Genomic DNA, 25,269 nt, shown 5'->3' with positions numbered 1-25,269 from the left:
TACTGATGCATTATTGTTTAGACAGAATATCATCTGTACAATTTAACACAAAAAAACATCTAGAAACATGAAAACATAACCCGTAGAAATTGTGCTTAAAACCACATTATGGAAAAAGGACAATTTAACGGCGTTTAATTGAGTCTATCATAATGGCTTGATTGTTAATGGATATTTTTTACGAAGTTCCATTCGCCCAAAAACAGGCTTAACAAAAGCATGAGAAAGACGCAGAATAAAAGTCGCCTACACTAACAGAGTAATTGCGTCCTCTAGTGGTGACGCACCATGAGTAAAGAACATGGAGTCTGTTGTCACAGCTACTCAACGACTGAGAGCGAGGCTCTGAGCAAAATTCGTTTTACTACTAGTATTTCAACAATAATTAAGATAATTAATAGAATATAACGGAACAATTTATTTAAAAATATCACAAAATAAATAAAATAAAACAACCTCTTAAATACAGTGCTTTGATTTTAAGTATTTTCAGTCTTTTCTGAGGGGTTGACCATGAAAAAAGAGAAAAAGGGAATGATCAAAAAAATACCTGCAGTAGCCTATTTGATACTCCAATATGTAAATATGTTCTGTATAAAGCTACTGTCTGTATGCACATCACATTGTTAAGCAATTTACATAAGGACATTTGTCAGTGTGCACTTGATGATATTCATTCCTTGAATCAAGGAATTTCATATCACGCAGGCATTTTGGCTGGTCACTGATCCACTGCTCTCTGGAAAGTTCAAAGGCTGGTTTAATGTCTGATGGTGGTGAACCATAACTGTATAGAGCAATATGAACTGAGATGCTTCATTATGCTTCAAATTAATCTGTATATACTGAGAGAGAGAGAGAGAGAGAGAGAGAGAGAGAGAGAGAGAGAGAGAGTAGGATGTTTCAGGGACGTCACATGTGCGGTGGACATTAAGCCTTTATTTGCAATTGGTCTTTGAGTTCTTACTCCACCCTTAAGAAGTTTATCCGCATGTACATGAATTTGTATTACAGTCACAAGAGGAGGGGGGATGAAGACAACGCAAAGTGGGTGGTTTACTTTTAGAAGTGTTTGGTTTAGAAGAGTAAGAGAGAGAGAGATAAAGCTGAGGGGAGGAAGGAAGTCAGAGATCAGCACTCCACACACATCTTACATTGTTTTAGGACATCTCAAGAACACAGAGTGGAGGATTTCTAAAAAAAATTCTACCCTTTGCTTTCAATGAGAAAAATGAAATCCATAATACAGAGATCTTTTTCAAACTTCTTCTTTGAATACGAAACTCCTCGGCAGGTTCTGGTCAGGAACAGAAGAGTTGCAGTTGTGTGCCGAATCATCCAGCTGGGCGTTCTGTCCTACATCATTGGGTAAGATATTTATTTTATTCTTAAAAAAAACTGAAAAAGAAAAGCAGAGGAAACCCGAGCATGATTGTCGAAACAGAACATGCTTCAACAAGAGCAAAAAAATGCACAGAATGCAAACCAACTAACAGCTCAAGCCTTGTATTGAACTGAGCTGAGCAGTTAAGTGCTGTCATGATGTACCATTTAGGATAATGCATTGCTTGGTCTAACTAGCAGTACACCATCAAACTGTTATTGTTTCAAAACAGACAGACATATTTCTGAAGAAAATTAGAATGAGATGAGATTTATTTTGTGAGCTTGATTTGCTTAAAAGTATGTCCACATGCTTTTCATTGTGTCTGATTTAGTTTTAATGGCTTATAACATTGCAACAGCTCAATTCCAGTCTTAGAGCTAACAGCTGGCCCTCAGTATTATAACTAGGCGTCTGGGTTACACTTTACTTTAAGGTGTCATTGTTACAGTGTAATTATATATTTAAGTAACTGAGTAATATTAATCAACTACATGTACTATAAAGTTAGGGTAGGATTAGGATTTGGTTGAGTGTTAATTGCATGTATTTATGCATAATTTACTGTTATTACTATGGTAAGTACATATGTAACATGTAACAAGGACACTGTAAAATAAAGTGTTACCGGCATGTGTGTAAAATCTAATATATAATATTTATAATTTAAGTTTATAATAGCAAACATTTATTTGAGCTGTAAAATGTCATCATTCATGGGGAAAAAAACGACTTTGACAGATGTTAACAAACACTGAGTATTTCCTCTTATGTAATTCAAACCTGTATTGTGCAGTCCACTGAGAAACAGTAAAGACATTATGCGGGTTTTTTCAATCTTTTAGATGCCACGGACCCCCAAATATTATCATCCTCGTGAGAGACCCCCATCCTAAAAAATTAAACTATCTTTTAAAAACACCATTTACATACTTAAAAAATTTTTTATGTTAAATCTAAAATGTTACATTATTCTATATATTTTTTTCTGCTCACTATATACTGTTAAATGTATTGTGTATTTATTTGTTTATTTATGCAATTTTAATCTAATTTTATTTATGTATATGAATCAAAATTGTTATTCATTTATTTATTATTCTGGTAATCTATTTAAAAGATTAACAACTAATATTATTTTAATCACACACTTTAATTCATTTTTATTATTATTATTTACATTTTTACATTTTTACTCTAGATTTGAATACCCCTGCTCTAAGCAATACAATTTGCATTTACAGTAACCAAATAAATGTTGAATAAGTGTGTTCAAATGAATGACTATTGTATATAAAGCCATTGGAGCAATAACTCATCTGGAAAAGTGTCGGTTGTATAGCAATACTTCACTGTTTCCACTTTAGGTGGTACATCTACACTGTAAAAAGAGGCAATTTGCAATTATTAGGCAACTTTAAAGAGCAATTTCTAGCTTATTTTACTGTAACAAAATGACTATACGTTAAACCTCCTTTAAAGGGATAGTTGTTGATTTACATACCCTCAAGTCACCCTATAGGTGTATATGACATTCTTCTTTCAGACGAATACAATCGGAGTTATATTAAAAATGTCCTGGCTCTTGCTGTTTCTGTTTTGAAGTCCACAAAAGTGCATCTATCCATCATAAAAGTGCTCTAACACGGCCTTTATTAACCCCCCAGAGCCGCGTGGAGCACTTTTATGATGGATAGATGCACTTTTATGGACTTCAAAACAGAAATGGCCATTCACTGCAATTATAAAGCTTGGAAGAGCCAGGACATTTTTTTTAAATATGTAATTGTCTGAAAAGAAAAATGTCATATACACCTAGGATGACTTGAGGGTGAGTAAATTTGACTAATTTTCATTTTTGGGTGAACTATCTCTTTAAATTCACCCAAAAAAGGGAAAATTCTGTCATCATTTACTCACCCTCAAGTTGTTCCAAACCTGTATGAGTTGAGGGTGAGTAAATGATGACAGAATTTTCCCTTTTTTGGGTGAGTTATCCCTTTAATGTCAGTGATCATAGAACAAATGAAAAGTTGTGCTGCTCTCGCATCCTTCTCTGTTACTCCCTTCCCTTTAGTTCATCAGTGAACATCAGCAGACCACTTCTAAATGAATCAAAAATGCAGTTCTAGTACAGAACACAGCAGGCTGACAGAAGTATTTGTTTGGGAATTCAAAGCTAAAAAGCATTAAACACAATAGCTGGATTTCATGCAGCTTGAAGTGGAAGGTTCTTCTGTTATTTTTTCATGTAGAAGTTGTTTGTCTTTGTAGTCAGGTAATCCGAATGAAACAAACTGAAACTGAAATAAACACTGCGCAGTAGCATTTGTTTGGCAAGATTGGTCTGCCTAGAGCTGTATGCTATTGCCATCTTTAGGTGTGTCAGACGATAAGGCAGCAAGTCATGCTTCAAAGGGAAGAATAACGTTTGCTGTGTCTTGTTAGAGGGCATGAGGCCAATATCTTATTGCTTCATCCTACTTTTATGACACAAGATGGCTGAACTATGTGTGAATGAACACACACACACATTCTGAAACGCAAACTATAGAACAGTCATTTAAACGTTTTCCTCCAACTGCTGGGCAGATATAAAATAATGCAATTAAATATATTTTGTACTGTTATTATCAATCAGTAACCAATAAAAAAATACTACTAGTAGTTCTGGGTGAAAGTTATTAGGATCAAATTAAATCCAAAAAGTGAGACAAAAGTTCTATATTGACAAATTGTGTGTTGTGAGAATTCATGAAAAGAAAGAAAGAATGTCTTTTCAGAATCAGAAACAAATAAAATGTTTCATAAAATTAATTAAGATAAAAAATAAATGTAAAATATTTTCTATATTGTCAACAACAAGAATATATTAGTCCATAATCAACAAAATATATCAAATATACTCCTTTGTGTAACCCTTTATCAAAGAATAGGATATTTTGATCATATGGATTCAGTAACAATGTGGTATATTATTTTATGACTTCATGAAATCTCATGTTTTTTGACAAATAGTGAAAATCTTTTGTAAAAGACTGATTTTAATGCAATTTGCCATTCAGAGTACATGAACTATAATTACTCATTTTGAAATACAATATCTACAATTTATGGTTTATAGAATAATTGTGAATAATTGTGATTGTGAATGAAATCTGTGGTCTTCAGAATGCAGGTTGATTATGGCAGATCAGTAATGTTCATGATTTTTGTCGTTGTTGCTTTTATTAGGTGGGTGTTTATATATGAGAAAGGCTACCAGACAGTGGATACTGCCATAAGCTCCGTCTTCACCAAGATGAAGGGTGTGTCCTACACAAATATCAGCAAAGTGGCGAGGATATGGGATGTAGCCGATTATGTTTTTCCTGAACAGGTGGGTTGTGCCTCTTAATTTTGACCTCAAACCTCATTGTTTGAAAAGTTCAGAGGGCCTTGATTAGGTATACAGTGAGGAAAATAAGTATTTGAACACCCTGCTATTTTGCAAGTTCTCCCACTTAGAAATCATGGAGGGGTCTGAAATTGTCATCGTAGGTGCATGTCCACTGTGAGAGACATAATCTAAAAAAAAAAAATCCAGAAATCACAATGTATGATTTTTTAACTATTTATTTGTATGATACAGCTGCAAATAAGTATTTGAACACCTGAGAAAATCAATGTTAATATTTGGTACAGTAGCCTTTGTTTGCAATTACAGAGGTCAAACGTTTCCTGTAGTTTTTCACCAGGTTTGCACACACTGCAGGAGGGATTTTGGCCCACTCCTCCACACAGATCTTCTCTAGATCAGTCAGGTTTCTGGGCTGTCGCTGAGAAACACGGAGTTTGAGCTCCCTCCAAAGATTCTCTATTGGGTTTAGGTCTGGAGACTGGCTAGGCCACGCCAGAACCTTGATATGCTTCTTACAGAGCCACTCCCTGGTTATCCTGGCTGTGTGCTTTGGGTCATTGTCATGTTGGAAGACCCAGCCTCGACCCATCTTCAATGCTCTAACTGAGGGAAGGAGGTTGTTCCCCAAAATCTCGCAATACATGGCCCCGGTCATCCTCTCCTTAATACAGTGCAGTCGCCCTGTCCCATGTGCAGAAAAACACCCCCAAAGCATGATGCTACCACCCCCATGCTTCACAGTAGGGATGGTGTTCTTGGGATGGTACTCATCATTCTTCTTCCTCCAAACACGTTTAGTGGAATTTTGACCAAAAAGTTCTATTTTGGTCTCATCTGACCACATGACTTTCTCTCCCATGACTCCTCTGGATCATCCAAATGGTCACTGGCAAACTTAAGACGGGCCTTGACATGTGCTGGTTTAAGCAGGGGAACCTTCCGTGCCATGCATGATTTCAAACCATGACGTCTTAGTGTATTACCAACAGTAACCTTGGAAACGGTGGTCCCAGCTCTTTTCAGGTCATTGACCAGCTCCTCCCGTGTAGTTCTGGGCTGATTTCTCACCTTTCTTAGGATCATTGAGACCCCACGAGGTGAGATCTTGCATGGAGCCCCAGTCCGAGGGAGATTGACAGTCATGTTTAGCTTCTTCCATTTTCTAATGATTGCTCCAACAGTGGACCTTTTTTCTAGCCTGGCAAGCCAGACCTACATCAAGATGTTAGGTCTGGAAACTCACCATAGACGCGGTTTAATCCGAGGGGCGGGATAAACGGCTGTCTTTCAAATTCCCTCTGCACGCAATAGGACAGCGCTTAAACCAACCAGAGCGTTTTCCCAACAGCGGAGCTTAGTTGATAGATTCAACTTTTGCCATATCTGGCCGGCAAAACGACAAACACATCTTCCTTTTTTTAAGAATGACTTAAGTGCCGTTCTTTGCTCTTTTCTCAAAGAAAAACTTAACTCCAAGTCCTCCAGAGTCGCGGCCAAAGCCGATTCGAAAGACCGTTGTTCTCCAGCAGCCGTCATTCTTTGTTTTCAAGTGGCAGCCGTCGCAACTCTGTCGTCATTATGTTAAGCCCGCCCCCGCCTACTCTATACACGACGTGATTGGCCTGACCCAATTTAGGTTTTTGCAGCTAGAAGGTCTATTGAGAGTTGCTAGACCCACCTGGCTGCGAAATACATTTTGCTGCCGCTAGGGTGCGTCTAGATTTCTAGGCTACCTTTTTTCACCAAGCTGCTTGGCAATTTCCGTGTAGCCCTTTCCAGCCTTGTGGAGGTGTACAATTTTGTCTCTAGTGTCTTTGGACAGCTCTTTGGTCTTGGCCATGTTAGTAGTTGGATTCTTACTGATTGTATGGTGTGGACAGGTGTCTTTATGCAGCTAACGACCTCAAACAGGTGCATCTAATTTAGGATAATAAATGGAGTGGAGGTGGACATTTTAAAGGCAGACTAACAGGTCTTTGAGGGCCAGAATTCTAGCTGATAGACAGGTGTTCAAATACTTATTTGCAGCTGTATCATACAAATAAATAGTTAAAAAATCATATATTGTGATTTCTGGATTTTTTTTTTTAGATTATGTCTCTCACAGTGGACATGCACCTACGATGACAATTTCAGACCCCTCCATGATTTCCAAGTGGGAGAACTTGCAAAATAGCAGGGTGTTCAAATACTTATTTTCCTCACTGTATATATTTTTAGTTTTATCAATACATGCATTTGAATGCAGATAAAGGTAACTCACTGGGTAATTGCCCATCCAGCAAAATGCTGAAACTGGTACAAGTGTCATTATGGGTGTGGATTGGGCCAAATCAGATAAAAGTACTTGTGTAAACATCTGCAGTCACACTGCTTCAGGTTATTCTCACTCAAAGTGCTAACATTGTCAAGGCAAGTAAACATCTCAATTGTGACTCACTATTTAGAAGGGAAAAACAGAAAAACACATTGAACAATATTGTCAGAGTTCGAATAGAGGACCCAAAAGCAGAGGTTATGCAGTTCAGTTTATTGTTCAATAACTTCAAACAAGGAGACTGCCGTCAACTGACGCAGATCTGTGAATAACAAAAACGAAGATCCTTGACGGACAGATGATAGGAACCGGGGTCCAGTGCCAGGAGATAAACGAGCAACAACAGTCCTCCGTCCTCGTGCCCGGTGCGAATGACTCGCAGACGGCTGGTCAGTGATGGTCCACAGACAGAAGGTGAACTGGGCAGAGAACAAAGGTGAATCTCCAACTCTTACTCACGTATCAACAGGACAGGACAGGACAAGACAAGACAGGGTATTTCTCAAGAGAGTAAATGCTGATGAGATCGTAACGAAGAGACAGAGCGAAAGCTCAACGTTCAACAATAATCCGACAAAGAGACAGAGCAAACAGTGACAAGAAGTAGCCGAGAGAATTAGAGGGAGAAAAGGATCAGGTGAGAGTTAATCAGTGTAGGTGTTGATTCTAATGGGAAACAGCTGCGAGAGAGGTGAGGAGGAGAAAGATGAATGGGAATGATTAGAGTGTGTGCGCAGCGCGAGCGCTGAGATAATAGGAATCAGCTGTATGTGTGTGCACGTGTGAGAATGAAGGTAAACAAACAGAAGGAAGAGACCGGTTTATGACAAATATGACACTGTAGTCGATCATAAAGATATATATTTTAAACAAATAACTGAAAATGCCTGTAATTATTTACTTTATGCCAACAGCCTGCAGCGTTTTCAGAATGTTTAGTTATTTCTCAGAAATCACCTAGGGCAATAAGAAACATACCAACTGTTAACAGAAAAGTAAACACGTCATCACTTAGCAATTAAAGGAGTGGCTCCAGGAGCTTATTGTCAGATAATATCATGTCCAAGAAAAGTAAACATCAAATTGTCCATTGCGATAACAAATATCATCCTTTATGTGTACACACTACTGTTTAAAATACTTTTATTCAGCAATGATGCTTTAAAGGGATAGTTCACCCCCCAAAAAATATTCTGCCATCATTTACACACCTCACAAGTTGTTCCAAATTTGTATGAAATTCTTTCTTCTGCTGAACACCAAAGGAAATATTTTGAAGAATATGAGTAACCAAACAGTTGATGGTCCCCATTGAAAAATTATATGGAGGTCAATGGGGTCCATCAACTGTTTGGTTACCGACTTCAAAATATCTTCTTTTGTGTTCAGCAGCAGAAAGAAATTCATACAGGTTTGGAACAACTTGAGGGTGAGTAAATGATGACAGAAATCTTTTTTTTATTTTTTGGGTGAACTATCCCTTTAAATTGAGCTTCTGAATGATCATGTGACACTGAAGACTGAAGTAATGATTGCTGAAAATTCAGCTTTGCCATCACACACACACACACACACACACAGACACACACACACACACACACACGCGCGATTCTGCACAATTTTATCACAGGAATCAATTACATTTTAAAATATATTCAAATAGAAAACAGTCATCTAAAATTGTGATGATATTGCATTACTTAACATTCATAAATTCTTATGAAAATTCTCATTATTTACTGTATCAACCCCAAATGTATTATATATATATATATATATATATATATATATATATATATATATATATATATATATATATATATATATACTATATTGTATATGTGTACTACATTCTAAGATCCTGAACAATTGTTACTATACTCAAATAAACAAATTTGACCATTTGAAATCAGAAAACCTGACACATGTGAGTAAGATAGGAAGGCACTGTTGATAATGATTACAAGTTACTGTAGTTACACTATAAGCTAAAAGTGCTAGCAGAGCAGAGACCTGAGAGATGGAATAACACTTCGGCTATTTGAGGCTGAGGTTAAACATTACATTCAGCCCCAGACAAATGCACCTGCCTCTCTGACACTGATGTGAGCTGAAAATATGGCCATGCACAAAAACACATACACAAAAAGTGTAATACTGAACCAATGTACCGTTTTTTTGGGGTTTTTTTTTGCAGTTTGTTTTGGGTTTAGTTTTTGATTTCAAAATCAGTAAAAACACTACTCCAGATCATATATAGTCCCAATCTATCTAGTGTAAAAAGTACACCGTTTGTAGTGTTGAATTTACAGTGTTAATATAGCACCTTACGGTGTAGAAAAATTGTGTAAAGTGTTACACTTCGAATTGTTAGGTTTTACACTATGGGGTTTTTAACACCCCATGCTGATTTAATTATAAAGTATTCTGTACAATTTACACTATTACAGTATATAGTTGTAATGAACAAGATCAGACATAAAATCAAGAGTCTTCAGACAGATGTATAAATCCAAAGTTTATTTAACAAATGGGCAAAATGGCTCCTTTAAAACATATGCCAGATGTGTAAAGGTCAAATTGTCACATTCATGAGGAGTTGCACAGAAAAAAAAAAAAAAAAAGAAAAAAAAGAAAAGTCAATAAAAAGCATAAAATCATCAAATTTGCCCAGACATAAACAATTATGACAGGTATATTTGAACAAGATTGCAGAAAACTACTTGTCGACAGTTGTGTAGCATCCATGAATGCAGTTCCTCTTTGTCCCATCAGCGAGCAGGTAGTAGTAGTAGTAGTAGTAGTAGTAGTAGTATTTGAGTTTATTGCCATATCAGCATCACCAGCAGTGAGCAGGTGTGTGGTCTCTTCAATGCAATCAAGGTGTTCTTGTATGCTGGTCCCTGCCAAAGACAAAAATAACGCTCAAAGTCACCTCTCCAATTGGCCGTCTTTATTTTAGTTTTCCACAATACAATCAACCCAAATGGCAATATTTTGAGGCAGACAATAGGTAGTGTGACAGAAATGTCCAAATTTACCTTTTTGAAGACGACAAGGTGTTGTTCAGCTTGATATGAGTACATATTTCCTGGTCTCTTGTAGCCTTGTGGTGATGGTGGAATCAAATCAAGGAGGAGACGAGAGAAATATCGCTGCCCCATTCTAAATAACAGATGTGACAACTTAAGCAAAAAAATGCATGAACGCGTATAGATAATCTTATTCTGAACTATAGTCTAACCTGAATCATCAGTTTCATCATCTTTCACAGCCGATTCTGCAGAGTCAATCAGGTCCTTGAAGGTCTTGGGAGAAGCCTTTCCATGAACTTAGCTGAGGTCTTCTAACCAAAAATCAAAACAAACAAAACAAAAACATCATCAAACAGTTACATAGCATAATGACAACCATATCTCTCTCAGGAACCATTCTGTTCAGATGATTGTGTAGTCACAGAGTAGTGCCGTTCACACCTGGCATTAACATTCATCTTTGTTGACGCACAAGTAAACAACTCGAAGTACAGGTGTAAACGCACCCAAGACGCATTGAGATTTGATTGTTCTGATGAGGTCTGGCCCACATTCTTTTATTAAAGGGTTAGTTCACCCAAAAATTAAAAATTCTGTAATTTACTCACTCATGTCGTTCCAAACCCGCAAGACTTTCTTTCATCTTTTAAACACAAATGAAGCTCTTTTTGATGAAATCTGAGAGCTTTCTGTCCCTCCACTGACAGCTACGCAACTACCACTTTGACACTTCAAAAAGTTCATAAAGACATCTTAAAACTAATCCATATGAACCAAGCAGTTCAGTCCAAATTTTCTTTTTCTTCTGTTTATGTTTGTTGATTCATGTTTATATGTGAATAAAAGTCTAAATTCAATCTATTCATCACAAAGTGATTGAGTCTCTTTGGAAAATTTGGACTAAACCGCTCAATTCATATGGGTTAGTTTTAAGATCTCTTTATGAACTTTTTGAAGCGTCAAAGTGGTAGTTGCGTGGACTGTCAATGGAGGGACAGAAATCGCTCAGATTTAAAATATATTCATTTGAGTTTCGAAGATGAATGAAAGTCTTTTCGGGTTTGGAATGACATGAGAGTGAGAAATGACAACAATTTTACACTTTTGGGTTAACTAACCCTTTAACTTTTTGCAGTTTAATATCTTGAATTAACACAATGACATAGTGATTGATGTGTCATCATGAATTATGACAATCAAGACACATCAATCACCCAAGACACATGCAAATTCAAGGTCTGAACAAAGGCATTGTGTGGTTGCCCAATTAGGTTTACATTTCTCATGTTCATTCGTCATGTATTAAAATTTGTACTGCACACAGAATAAAATATAATGACACTGACAATTCTGGATTCATCTTCAGCATTCTGTTGCTTTCTTCTTCATTTCTGTTGCAATCTCATGTGAGGAGCTTCCTTCACTTGACACTGCAGGGGTCTGGGACAAATCTATTGAAAAAGAATGTCAGTTGAGGCTAATATTTCCAAAATTCTGTAATGCAGTACAATTTAAATTAGGGCTGTATATATGGTAAAAAATAATTGTGATTACCCTTAATTTTGATTATGCTGAGAGCTGTCTATAAAGCATGGGTGTCAAATTGTCAAATTATTTATATTCACATCCTTCATTTTAGGATTAATTCAATGACTGTTATAAGTTAATAGCCACAAAACATTGTGCAATATTCACAAAGAGGCCTGAAACAGTTTAAATATGCATTTAATCTGATTATTAAATACATTTGTATAATTTAAATGAGTAAAGTGATTAAAAAGGCATCTTAAATTGAACTTGGTGTACTACATTAGATTTTAAGACATGTTTAGAATTTATTTTACCCATAATTTATTAATGGTATTCATAATGTGAATAGAAAATACAGATTCATATTAATAAAATACAGACAGATAAACAATTAGGACATATTTTATCCCAAAATAACATGCAGTATGAATTGATCAATTCATTTCTGATTTCAAGCTAAAGTACCTGTGTTTACTCTGCCAAATACCTGTAAATTGAATTGGAAGACAGACGGATTTACAGATTAGCTTTAAAGGAACCGTATGTAAGAAATGTATTTCAATTAATCATAAAATGGCCCTGATATGTCACTAGACATTAAGAAATCATGTTCATTTCAAATACTTATATCACTGACAACAGTAGTCCGGCCAGGATATTGTCATTTAAAAGTGAAGTTGCAGCCCTCAACTGATGTTGATGTTGTCATGTTGTGTTTTTGCCTGATGCTCCACCCTCCACCTATCTACTAATCACGAAGTCAGTAGTGTTTCGGCATCCAGGTTACCGGCTCTGCTCTAGTTACCACAGCTGCAGCTACAAATGTGTCGGATAAAAAATGTCTAACGTTACGAAACCTAAAAGACCTTGTTATGAATCCGAAATATGCAAAACATCTCTCATGAAGCATAAACATAATTAACAGAAAAAAAACGTACTGTGTAGGACTCGTCACTTGCCATTGGAAGCTCTTTGTAGCAGCCTACGTTCCTGCTGGATCCTGCAGTCTAACTGGCAACCTCGAGTCAGGGGGGAGGGGGAGGGGATACACCGCTCTACAGTAATTTGAAAGTGATTGCAGTACCAGTTTTGGCCACAATCTTACATATGGTTCGTTTAAATCACTTTCACAATGTTTGAACTTAACTGTCATTAAAAAAAACTTTTACTTAAAAACTTGATGGTAGTAAGTTTGTGTCTTGACACAGATATGACGACATGCTATTCAGTGCTAGGCAGAGGTGGACAGTAACAAAGTACATTTACTTGAGTACTGTACTTAAGTACACTTTTTGAGTATCTGTACTTTACTTGAGTATTATTTTTTCTGGAAACTTTTTACTTTAACTTCACTACATTTGAAAGGCAAATATCGTACTTTTTACTCCACTACAATTCTGTCAAGGTCCTTGAGTAGAAAGTAACATCAGTCAGTGGATGATTTTGGTTGCAGGGGTTGCATTTTGGTTGAAAATGAAAGTTGGGTTGACATCAGAACCCTGCATTTGATTGACATCAGAACCCGACGTCAGATTGACGTTGGATATTGATTGAAAATAAAAGTCGGGTTGACGTCAGAACCTGACTGATGTTGGTTTCTGACGTCAACCTGATTTTCATTTTCAACCACAATACAACGTCTGTCCAACGTTGGAGATCAACGTCAATCTGACATTGGATTCTGACATAAACCTGATTTTCGTTTTCAACGTTGGGTTTGGTTTTCTAAATGCGAATTTTGTCACTTTTTTGGAGCACACTAGCTTATAGATAACAGTAAGGCTAACATATTCATACTAAAAGCCAAAAAACTTTAAATAGGGCAATTTGAGGGAACAGCCATTTGGGTGTCCGAAACCATTGTGGACGTTATTGAGTGCACTTATTCAATCTCACATTCAATCCCACGACTGGAACTGTGTTCTAGAAATAAATTTGATATTGATATGAGGGAAGGCAGGCATAGATTCAGAGGCATACAGTACTTTAAGTATTACATACAACAATGCAACAATAATAAAATAATGCATTGACATTTACTTTTTACTTTTGATACTTAAGTACTTTTAAAAATGAGTACTTCTGTACTTTTACTTAAGTAAAAATAGGTCTTTACAACTTTTACTTGTAACGGAGTAATATTTGACCAGTAGTATCTGTACTTTCACTCAAGTAAGGAAGTTGTGTACTTCGTCCACCTCTGGTGCTAGGACCAAGCAACGTACAGATTATGTAATTCACAATTAAACATAGGGCGAATAAAAAGTGTTTAAACGCTTTCCCACCTCAGTCTACAAAAAGACTTAATTTGTTGTTTGCACTGCGCGCTACAAGATACTTAAACACGCTGTTAATAATGCCCATGAGTCACAAAATGGAATTGTTAACGCGTTAATGTAAAACAAAGCCACTTTTATACACACAAAACAAATATAAAATTACCATTTGAAGAATTCTCTCATTTGCACAGAAAAAAAAAAACCCAAATGGCGCTGTTTCAGACCTCATCAACTTCAGTGCCAGGCTCGTCGTAAAACCATGCATTGGCGCGACTGGAGGTGGGAACGCTTTCATGAAGGCTGTCAACAAACCAAAATGAAAGAAGCTAAAAAATATAAAAAATATAAATTGTAAGCAAATTCCAACAAATTTATTTTAAACGTAAAATCACCTTCATCCAGGAAATCAAATCGGCATGAGAAACTTTTAGCCTAACAGTTACATTCTTCTGTACATCTCTGCATCTCATGAACTTGACAAGCTTCCTTAATCCTGACAAAAACGCACAGTTAATCATTTCTAAATGTGTTTACCACCATATTTTACTAAAAATGTTAACAAATGTATTTACTATTTAATTTTAGAAAGAGAAAAGCAATTCAACCTAACGTTACCGTCTCGGACACATGAAGATAAAATGGCGTCGTCGTCTTGCGAGGCAGCAGTCATCGAGGGGCGGAGTCAATACAATTTGGCGTGTTTTTTTGTTTTTTTTGCACTTTCAGTGTAAAAATTAGGGCTGAGAAATAATTAATCGCGATTAATCGCATCCAAAATAAAAGTTTGTGTATACATAATATATGTGTGTGTACGGTGTATAATAATTTTGAATATATAAATACACACACATGCACTTGTATTTAAGAAATATTTGCATGTATATACTGTATATAGACTTAATGTATATGTAATGTATATTTTATATAAATATAAACATTTTATATATAAATAACACATTTTTCTTAAATATATACGTGTGTGCATTTATATATACAAAATAACTATACACAGTACACACACATATATTATGTAAACACAGACTTTTATTTTGGATGCAATTAATCGTGATTAATCGTTTCACAGCCCTAGTAAAAATAAAATTACACTACGTAGCACCCTGTAACTACACTGAAGAGGAGTACTTTTTAACATTGTAGATTGTTAATTTAACTCTTTGGGAATTAATAACTTTTAACACTGTCAATTTTACTGTTTCATCATATCACACAGGGGTGTCAAAAACAGTAGCCTGAAGTCATGAATGCACAGTCAGCTTCAAACACTCTACTGCATCACCAAATACAGTCAGAAAGGATGTGAATTCAATGTGACACTGACTCTGGCTCTGTTCTGTAACCCACCGTATGCTGGTTTAAGTTTAGGGATTGAAATTGCATCCCTTCAAGTCATTTCTGTTCTGTTTTCTAGGGCGATTCGTCTTTTGTTGTGATGACCAACTACATTTCCACTGTGGGACAGGAACAGGACACATGTCCTGAGGTAGGTAAAGACATATTTCTCTCATTTTGTCATCTCTGTTGTCTTTCATTATTGTGGTTCTCATAAATGTTTGTTTTGTCTCTCAGATCTCTATATGACTCATTTCCTGACCACAGATGTCATGCAGCATGCAAATGGAAATTTTCCCACACAATTTGGAATTGTTGTTTTTAAGAGAACATAATTATTTTCCATATAAAATCCATTTGGAATGCAGTTTGTCCAATATTTTAGCATCACCAAAGTTTCTAATTTAACTTGTGTTCCAGTTGAAAACACTAGTTATTGCTTTTGAATCAGTTAGCCTAAACGCACTCATGCCAACTTGCACATTTGGTCATTCCGTTCTGCATTGCTCATTAAAATGTATAAAAATAAATAAATAGTTAAAGTCTGTACATCTTATGTACAGTTACAATTCTCTAGTGTTTGTCTAAGGTAGAAGCCAAATTGATATGTGTGTAATATTGTGTGACACTTAGTTAGTAGGGGTGTAACGATACCCTCATGTCACGATTCGATACATTTCACGATACTGAAATCATGAAATACTGATACTGAAATACGATATTATTGTGATAAGTATTATCACAATAATACTTACAGGTATTATTGTGTTAAAATGCTAAATTTGATATTACATTGTGGGTGTTAATGAATAAGTTAGGACTTGGTGCTGGAAACCCAATGCACAGGACAATGGTGACACCAGAATAAAAATAGTGTAGGACATTTTTTTACTGATAACAAGGCATTTGGAATTATCAGGACCCACAAATATTCCCCCATTGCATTATTATACATTATATTCAACATTGTATAGTAGTTTAGTGTAGTACTGACACTAAAACTCTGTAAACTTGAATTTCTTTCTCACACAATAATTTTAATTTTGGGTGAACTATGCACTTAATTCAGTCTTTAATACACATGAGGCATAGACTCTTTTTTTTTTTTTTTTTTTTTTGCTACATGTGGTCTGTTGAAAGAAACAGAGTACACTTTCACCTCCTGAACTTGGCAACCACGCATTCAACTTGTGTTATCTGATCTGTTACTTTGTTTTTATACATTGACATCCTGTCTACCATCTCATTCATATTCATGCTCTCAGTTTACCTCAGTCTTATTTGTCTTTCACTTGAATCTCTATTTGACTTTATTGCCCTACCTGCAAAGCTTTGCTTAAACAAATGAGTCTCAAGAATTAGGTTTCGTGGTTATTCTGCCCCTTCTCTGCTTCCTGTCTCATCTGGATCTCTTATTTGTATATTTTCAAGCAAGCAAATTCGAGCTTAATTAAACACTAATAGACATTAAAGTGCATTTCCCATCTTGTGTGTTTCAGCTGCCAGATGGGAAGAACAAGTGCACCTCGGACGCAGACTGTGATGAGGGCAAATACAAACGTACGGGAAATGGTAAAGTTCTATCCATTTCATTGTTCCGACAGAAGGCACCAGCACAGCAGACTAACTTCCCATCACTAACAGCAGCCGGGGGGCAGAGGAACTCAGCTATTGAGTGTATTCTCATGACTATTCTATAATCCCTTTGACCTTGACTGGTAACTAAATCAGTGCACCAGCGGTCTAAGATATGTACCACAAAATTCAAATAAATCATGGGGTAAGAAAATTGGTGACCTGCACATAAGCATTTGGTTTCAGTTCCACTCAGAATTGCTGGGGGCCTAATGAACTTTCGCTCTTCTAACTGCACATTAGCCATGCCGTCGTCTCTGTAAGTCACTAACATTCATGACTAACATGCTTTGCTCTCTTGCTCTGATGTTTTTTCCTTAGCTTTCCACATATTTTGATGGATTTTACCCTGATGTCTTTAATTCCCAGAGTTCCACAGGGCTCTAATCCAGATTCACTTGCCAAGTGTAATTTAATAATACTAGCAGCAACAACATGTTTGAGATACAAAGTAAATTGAAATAAAGGAATTCAAGTTTTTTTTTTTCTTCTTTTTTCTAGGTTCCAGTTTTCAAACATTCTCAGTAGCCAAATTCTACCTTGTCATTTACAACAGGAGCTATGCTAAATTATCCCACTGCTACCCAAACATAAATAAATTAAACTCATGCTAAATTAATCCTGTATATATGTCATTATGATTGGCATAAAGCTGATTTAAAAAAAAATGCAATCATACCCACATTATTGACTGATATCCTGAGCTCTATGTGGGTCACAAATACTTAAATATTGACTAAGTTTCACATGCAGCATAGCAGACATACAGGCTTACTTATGTAAACAGAATTATCTCACATTGCAGTAATTCATAGATTCCTGACTTTCAGTCGTGGATGACTGGCACAAACTTCCAACAAACTTTAATATAGCACGTGCTACTAATCCTGTTACATACTGACTCTGTGAACTCAGGAAATTTTTTTGTCGTTTTCTATGAAAACACACAACCGTCTTGTTTATGCCATGCTGTGGACTGCATTTTATTTCTGCTAATTGTATAATTATGTCTTTGATGTGTATTTGATGTTATGTGTATTTAATCCTTGACACAAGGTTTGTCAATGCCATGCTACCACCAAAGCAAGTTCAGTGTTTGAATGTAAATGTTCCTGGCAATGTAAAAAGAGTCAGACTGAAATTACAAACATATGATATGACCAACTGCAATCTGGTGAAAGCATTCCTAAATAGCTAGACTGATGGAATTGTTATGATTTTTAAAAAAATATTACAACTATAAGAGGTTTGTAGTGATCAGAACAGACTGAAACAAGAGCTTGGTCAAAACAGAATAACGTAATTCATCAATACATACAAATTAGAAAAATATAAATCAGAGCATTTTCACAAGGGAAGTCAGACTTTTGGATCCAATGATCATCCCTCGTGATTATGTTTTGATCAAGCTTTTGTTTCAGTCTGTTCTGATCCACTCCAAACCTCTTATACTCCTACTTCCCTTACGACATTATGTTCTCTCTCAGGGCACATGACGGGCAAGTGTGTCACCATCAACAGTACTTGTGAGATCTACTCCTGGTGTCCTGTTGAAGACGACCGTCAAATACCAAAGTATGGATGCTTAGTTTATTATTATTGTTGATTAATATGTTCAATCACATTGGGGTGTCAAAGAGTAACTTGTAAGAATCAATGTGGCACGTCTTTGACAGAACTGGACTTCAGTTATTTTTCTTAAAGGTGCAGTAATCGATTTAAAAAAAAAAAGTGGACCGGACAGAGCACCACAACAAACTTGTAGCCAATCAGCAGTAGGGGGCATATACACTCATGGTGGGGGAGAAGAGAGAGTGAGCAAGAGGGAGATTTGAAGATTTCTGAAGATTTGACATTAACAAAAGAGGAAAGTTCAGAGGAATATCGCTGGAAAAAGTTGTGATCAGGCAAGAGCTTATAGGATCCGCGTTAATATTAGAAAAGCTTTCCAGTGCTGGAGAGATCTACGCGGGAAGGCCTAAAAATGGACATTAAAGTTGCGTTGTTTCTGCTGTGAGTAACATTGGTTTTGAGTATGTGCTGCTGGCGACTAACAACAAACTCTTGCTTGTATATACTCGTCTACTGCATGTTCATTTTTTGTTAGCAGCATTGTGTTATACAATGTATTATAGTTCGACTAAAATTAAGTTTGTTATTGTTTATTAAACAGCAAACACTCACCATTTCTAAAAAGCTTGAACTTCATGTCTATGTAGAAATCCTGGGAAGTGAATCAAGCTACGTGACCGTTGTCTTAAACATAAATGTATGTTTGTTTATACCTGGAGCATGTGACAAATCGAATTTAAAATGGTTTTGAATCAGCCCACTGTCTGATCCATTTAACTTTGTTTTGTCCCTCATGTAGCCCTCCAATCCTGCAGACAGCAGAAAACTACACACTGTTCATCAAAAACTCCATTACTTTTCGCCAGTTTAATGTAGTAAGGTAAATGCTTTCTTTTCCAAACTGTTTGTTGTTCCTTGTGGTATAATGGGAACTCCTAACAAATCAATTCAAAGCATTTAAAGTGTTTTTTTAAATCTCATATGAAAGCAAAAGGAAACTTTTAACTTAGAAAAGACTATTTTAAAAGTCTTCAACAGGGGGTTCAATGGAGGTACTGTACTAAGCCTATATTTATCAAATAAACTTTTGTTGAAAAAAAGGAAAATACATAAACAAAAGGAGGGGGTAGTCACATTATGAAATAAATGTTTTTCTCCAAAACAAGAAATTGTTAAGCTATGACTTCTTGTTTCACAACAGGAGTATAATTATGAGGAAACACAAAGGTCAGATTCCCTTAATCGTCCATCACAATGAGTAAAACCAAAGAATACAGTTCTTACGTGCAGCAAAAGATTGTTGAGCTTCACAAAATAGAAAGTGACTTGTAAGAAAATAGCTAAAGCATTGGAAATCCCCATTTTCACCATCAGGGCAATAATTAAGAAGTTCCAATCAACTAAAGATGTTACGAATCTGCCTGGAAGAGGACGTGTGTCTATAGTGTCTTAATGTATGGCGAGGAGGAAAGTTTGAGTGGCCAAAGACTCTCCAAGGATCACAGATGGAGAATTGCAGAGATTAGTTGAGTGTTGGGGTAAGAAAGCCTAAAAGAATAAAAAACATTTTTTTAAATCAAACAATCCCTATATCACCACATGTTGTTTGGGATGGTTTTAGGAAAAATCCCCCTCGCTCATCCAAAAACAAACTCCAGCAAATTTAGTCAGACACGACTGGAACTTCAAAAGGGACCTGGTTCTATGGTCTGATGAAACAAAAACTGCTTTTTGGCAGCAAACACACCAGAAAGGGTTGGTGCAAACAGGGATAAAAAAGTACCCCATGCCCACAGTTAAATATATACCGCTGGATCTTTAAAGCTACACTGTGTAATTTTTTAAGTTGATTCTTAGCAAAAAACACTTTGTTCTTTCAAAATGATATGTGCTCATTAATGTGTAATTACTTCTACCAACTAATCAAGTATTCTCGTAAGCGTAGAATCTGCCATTTAGAATACATACGAGCGAGTCGCTCGAATGGCGGCAGCCATGTTGCGCCTCCATCTTGAAAATACATTAGCCAAAGAGGGACATACTTGGAAATTCAAGCTTCGCCTTTCGCGTTTTTACACTCAGTGGCACTGTGACGAATGCGAGGGGGAGATTACTCGCAACTGCCGGCAGATTTGAAATAATACGGCCACCGTAGGAGTTAAAAAGCCCTCGGAATGGGAGGGGCTAGAAAGTAATATTCAGTTGGTAGTCATAAACAATTTCACCGCTAGATGGGAGAAAATCCTACACAGTGTAGCTTTAATGTTGTGGGCCAATTTTTTTGCTGGAGGTCCTGGACATCTTATTCAGATACATGGCATCATGGATTCTAGTAAATTCCAACAGATAAAAAACCTGAAGACCTGAAGGCCTCTGCTAGAAATCTTATAATGGGCAGTAGTTGGATCTTCCATCAGGACAATGATCCAACAAAGTCAACACAAAAATGTGACACTGAGCACGAAATGAAGCTTCTGCCATGGCCGTCCCAGTCCTGTGACCTGAACCCTATAGAAAATGAGTGGGGTAAACTGAAGAGACGAAGCACCAACATGGATCTGGGAATCTGAAGGATCTGGAGAGATTCTGTATGGAGGAATGTTCTCTGATCTCTTGTCAGATGTTCTCCAAACTCATCAGGCATTATAGGAGAAAACTCAGAGCTGTTATCTTGGAAAAAGAGGTTGCAAAAGTATTTAATAAAAGGGTGCCAATAATTATGGCCAATGTGGTTTGGAGAAAAGCATTTAATTCATTATGTGATTTTCCCACTTTTAATTATTTTACTTCAATGAAAGGTTAGATTTTTGCTATTTTTTTTAATGAACGATAAAAAAGGGGAAATTATTTTTATAGCCATCTTTGATCATATTTACCAGGGGTGCCAATATTCTTACCACAATTATAAATCAATATGGTACTTTACACATTATTGAAGGCCAGGGTTTTGTCTACTAGATGAACATTTTCCTCATACTTTTTTCTTTCTCTAGGAGTAACTTGGTGGAGAGTGTGGACCAGAATTACATCAATAGCTGTTTGTATCACCCGAAGACTGATCCACTGTGTCCCATCTTCAGATTAGGAGACATTGTTGAGCACTCCGGGTTCAATTTCTCTGACATAGCTCGTGTGGTAGGTTTTTCGTCACTGATGATTTTAAATACACACAGCAATTTTTTTTCTTTATGAGTAAAATAAAAGCCAATTCACACTGCACTGACGTCTAACAAGGACAATCACCAGATTACAGTACATGAAAATGCTAAAAACAACACCAAACAGGCGCAGACATTAATAATAAACAGATCTGACAAAACCTGACAAAGTGCTGTTGTCGTTGGTCGGTGTCTGTCAGTGCAGTGTGAATTGGCCTTAAGGTCTGTGCTCAACAAAACTTGAAGAGACCTTCATATTTTGTTCTAATTGTGATTGTATGTGATGCAATGTTTACATCTTTACATGACATCTTGCAAATGCAACTATATTTCTCATAATTGCGACTATAAATCTTATAATTGACTTTAAATTCATATTTTAAAATGTCTTTTTTTCAGAGGTTTCATAATAATAATAATAATAATAATAATAATAATATTTTTTAAAAACGTAGGAAATTCCCAAGGAACCCATGGCTTGAAAATGCTAATTTCCTCCTGCTGCAAATACATCTATTTCAACACATCCAATATTACATTTTTACTATGACATTATTTATTATTTTTTATTATTTTATCCATTATTAAAGGCTTACAAGAGTATTATTGTTGTAGTGACTGATGAAGATCCTCATGGTATTTGTGATGTGTTAGGGTGGTGCTATAGGCATCCTCATTGACTGGGACTGCAATCTGGACCTAAGTATCAGACATTGCAAACCAAATTATGAATTCTATGGTCTTTATGGAACAGGGAAAAATGACAAAGTGGAGAAACCATCATTGGGATACAATTTTAGGTGGGTAAGAAAGTTGATTCCCTTTTTAATCATCTTGTGAAAACAACCTTTTTTATATAATGAAATATTTTAGAATTTTCACTGCACAATCACAGATTATTTACCAATATTCATGTTCCCTTAAAAGTTCAATTACAGCTAAACTGAGACAAACCTGCTATACTGTATTGTTCATAAGCCGTCAAGCCTTATAAGAGTTATAAGTTATAAGTTCATAAGCCTTATAAGAGTTCATAATAACTCTTCAATGAGATCTCCAAAATAATGAATTAATTAATATCTTCTGGATTCACTATACTTTAACTATTATGTGCTACTGACTCTTTCAGATTTGCTAAATATTATGTGGAGAATAACGTGGAGAAGAGAACACTAATGAAGGTGTTTGGTGTACGGATAGACATCATTGTTCATGGACGGGTAAGCATATTTTTCTTATGGATCATTTACAAAGAAATTACGGCACGTGCACATTTCAATTTGTGTTTACACTTTTCCTTGCAGGCAGGAAAATTTGATATCATCCCAACGTTGACGGCCATAGGCTCAGGAGTAGGAATCTTTGGAGTGGTGAGTCTCACAGAGAATACAATAATATAAAGAGATAAACCTGGTTTAATTTCCATAATTACATTTAACCACAGATTCCACTTTTGGATTCTACTGTTCAAAGTAATCAAGGTGAAGATGCCAGATATATATATATATATATATATATATATATATAAAATATATATATAAAAATATATACATATATAAATATATGTGCTGCTTGTGGAAATGTTTTTTTAGGGTTCTTTTATGAAAAGAAAGTTCAAAAGAGCAGCAATTGTTTGAAACAGAAATATCTTGTAACATTATACAGTTAATTTCATAATTATAAGTTCACTGAAGTGAGTTAATATTTGTTCTAATTTGTTTAAGGCCACCGTCGTGTGCGATTTGCTGCTCCTATATTTACTTCCAAAGAGAGATTTCTACAAAAGTATGAAATTCAAGCATACAGAAGTCCAGGAAGAGGTGAGTGTTGACTTTTGAATGGATAAACAGTATCCTGCCTTTGTGATTGCTGGTGTGTGGTAACTTAATGCTTTTCATGGATAGATACAGTAGTTGCTAGTTACTTATGCTAGTTCACTACCCATAGCCTAGACTAGATGGCAGCAGAGATACATAATAGATGACAAAATTGTTACTTGAGTGGTTGCAGATGCAGTGCTGTTTCCAAACATTTACATTAAGCAACATTCCCGTAGTATCATTAAGAAAACATCCAGGATACGCATAATTCAAATTCCCTCATATGGTAAACAAAGCACGCCTCACTTGAACTGATGGAGTGTGTGTGAGAGAGGAAAATAAGTCCTATAAACACACATGCGTCAGGAAATATCCTACTTTTGATCGGTATGCACGTGGGCAGTAAGGGAAACTATTGCATTCAAGTCTATGCAGCACCACGGCTTCCTGTAGATATCTCTGCAGGGATAGTTACCGTAGCAACGCTGCAAATTGACCAAACTTGTCTCTTATTGAGAAAAGAAAGCGAGGGCACATCTTAACCAGCAGGACTCCCACTCTAGCAGCTCTCTGAGAAAGAAAAACATTGTGGTTGATAATCTCAGATATGAATTTTTCTATTCACAGGAGCCAACCTTGCCTCCGTCACAGAAAGAAAGAGAACTACCGAAGGTAACATACCTTTCAACCGCAGAGCCCTGAAGAATGATAGCGTACCTCCATGAACAACTTCAATTTTAGTTGTGGTCACAGTGATTCAGATCTTTGCTGTGCACAGCAGTGAAGTCAAGACGGCTGCCATGACGACTGTCTAATGTTACTGCACTGAAAACAAAACAACAACACCTCAACACTGGAGGATAAGCAAGACGGCCAGACAACTGTCTGTATAACATCACTTTTCCTTCCCAAACTACTGAGAAAACATCTCAAATCTCTGTTTTGATTCAAGACTAATCTCCACTAGGTTTGTTAATATTGAGAGGCTCAGGACTGTAAAGGAACTATTTTATGAGGTCTTTACAGGGTTTGCAGAGTTTTCGGCAACTTTTTCTTTTTTTACAAACAGGGTCATGTCTGGATATGTCACCCATATACAAATCTTGATACTGAATCACCTTAAACAATTATTTTACTGATATGTGTTTTGTATAAGTTTTTATTCTTGTAGCAAGTCAAACTGTGTCCCCTGATTTTTGTGTGAAATAAGCTTTAAATGAGTCAATGAACCGTTCAAAGCTGAAACTATCCAGCACTAAAAGACAGATTTATGATGGTTTAGGCCTTTAGTTTTTACTTTAACTCATTAATGAAACACTGAGCCAAAAAACATAGGGCACTCAACGTCAAAAGTCTTTTTATTTTATTATTATTATACACAGCTCTCTGGACTACTTGATTTTAAATGGTCAATGGCAGCATTCAATGGTCAAATATTGCTGAATAATGATTACTCATCCCAAGCACTTAGCCACGAAATCTGTTTCTTAGCTGTGCTCATTTTCTGTCTCTAAAAGTATCAATATTTCATGCCCATATATTTATTTGTTTGTAAAGTGGTTGCTGCAGAAAACAGATTGAGGATCAGGTAGAGCGAGTTTCTGGACACTCAATCTCTTTCTTCTGACATAACAAAATCATTTAAATTCAAATCAAAACCAAACATTTTCAGGATGATACAAAACCCCCTCTGCTTTATACTGGTATCCTGATAACTCTGTCTGGATTTATTTTGTATTTATTTACAATGGCTTAGTTTTTCTTTGTTGGCATCTACCTAGATTTTAGT

At 36.1% G+C, this 25,269-nt stretch overlaps 1 protein-coding gene and 1 long non-coding RNA gene across 4 annotated transcripts; one reads left to right on the top strand and one right to left on the bottom strand.

Moving 5' to 3' along the window:
- The first annotated feature begins 1,010 nt into the window (after positions 1 to 1,010).
- On the top strand, positions 1,011 to 24,397 carry p2rx1 (purinergic receptor P2X, ligand-gated ion channel, 1). Of its 3 annotated transcripts, XM_084114436.1 has the most exons (13): positions 1,011 to 1,368; positions 4,619 to 4,763; positions 15,375 to 15,446; positions 16,795 to 16,867; positions 18,418 to 18,505; positions 19,302 to 19,382; positions 21,496 to 21,637; positions 22,315 to 22,460; positions 22,790 to 22,880; positions 22,965 to 23,030; positions 23,385 to 23,480; positions 24,108 to 24,152; positions 24,259 to 24,397. In XM_084114436.1, the coding sequence occupies exons 1-13, from the start codon at positions 1,223 to 1,225 to the stop codon at positions 24,262 to 24,264; spliced, it is 1,197 nt and encodes a 398-aa protein (XP_083970562.1). In that variant the 5' UTR covers positions 1,011 to 1,222; the 3' UTR covers positions 24,265 to 24,397. The 3 variants fall into 3 exon arrangements, with proteins under 3 accessions (XP_083970562.1, XP_083970561.1, XP_083970560.1); XM_084114435.1 differs by having other exon boundaries at positions 16,795 to 16,855; positions 24,108 to 24,330; XM_084114434.1 differs by having other exon boundaries at positions 24,108 to 24,330.
- LOC311083125 lies at positions 9,608 to 11,634 on the bottom strand. Its single transcript, XR_014606212.1, has 4 exons — positions 11,483 to 11,634; positions 10,346 to 10,447; positions 10,143 to 10,266; positions 9,608 to 10,004 (listed from the first exon to the last, which is right to left on the bottom strand). It is a non-coding gene; the product is annotated as an uncharacterized lncRNA (long non-coding RNA).
- Positions 24,398 to 25,269: the final 872 nt, after the last annotated feature.

The sequence above is a fragment of the Abramis brama genome, assembly GCF_963993115.1.
Source record: "Abramis brama genome assembly, chromosome: 5".
NCBI lineage: Eukaryota > Metazoa > Chordata > Actinopteri > Cypriniformes > Leuciscidae > Abramis > Abramis brama.
This window is presented reverse-complemented; position numbering and strand designations above follow the sequence as displayed.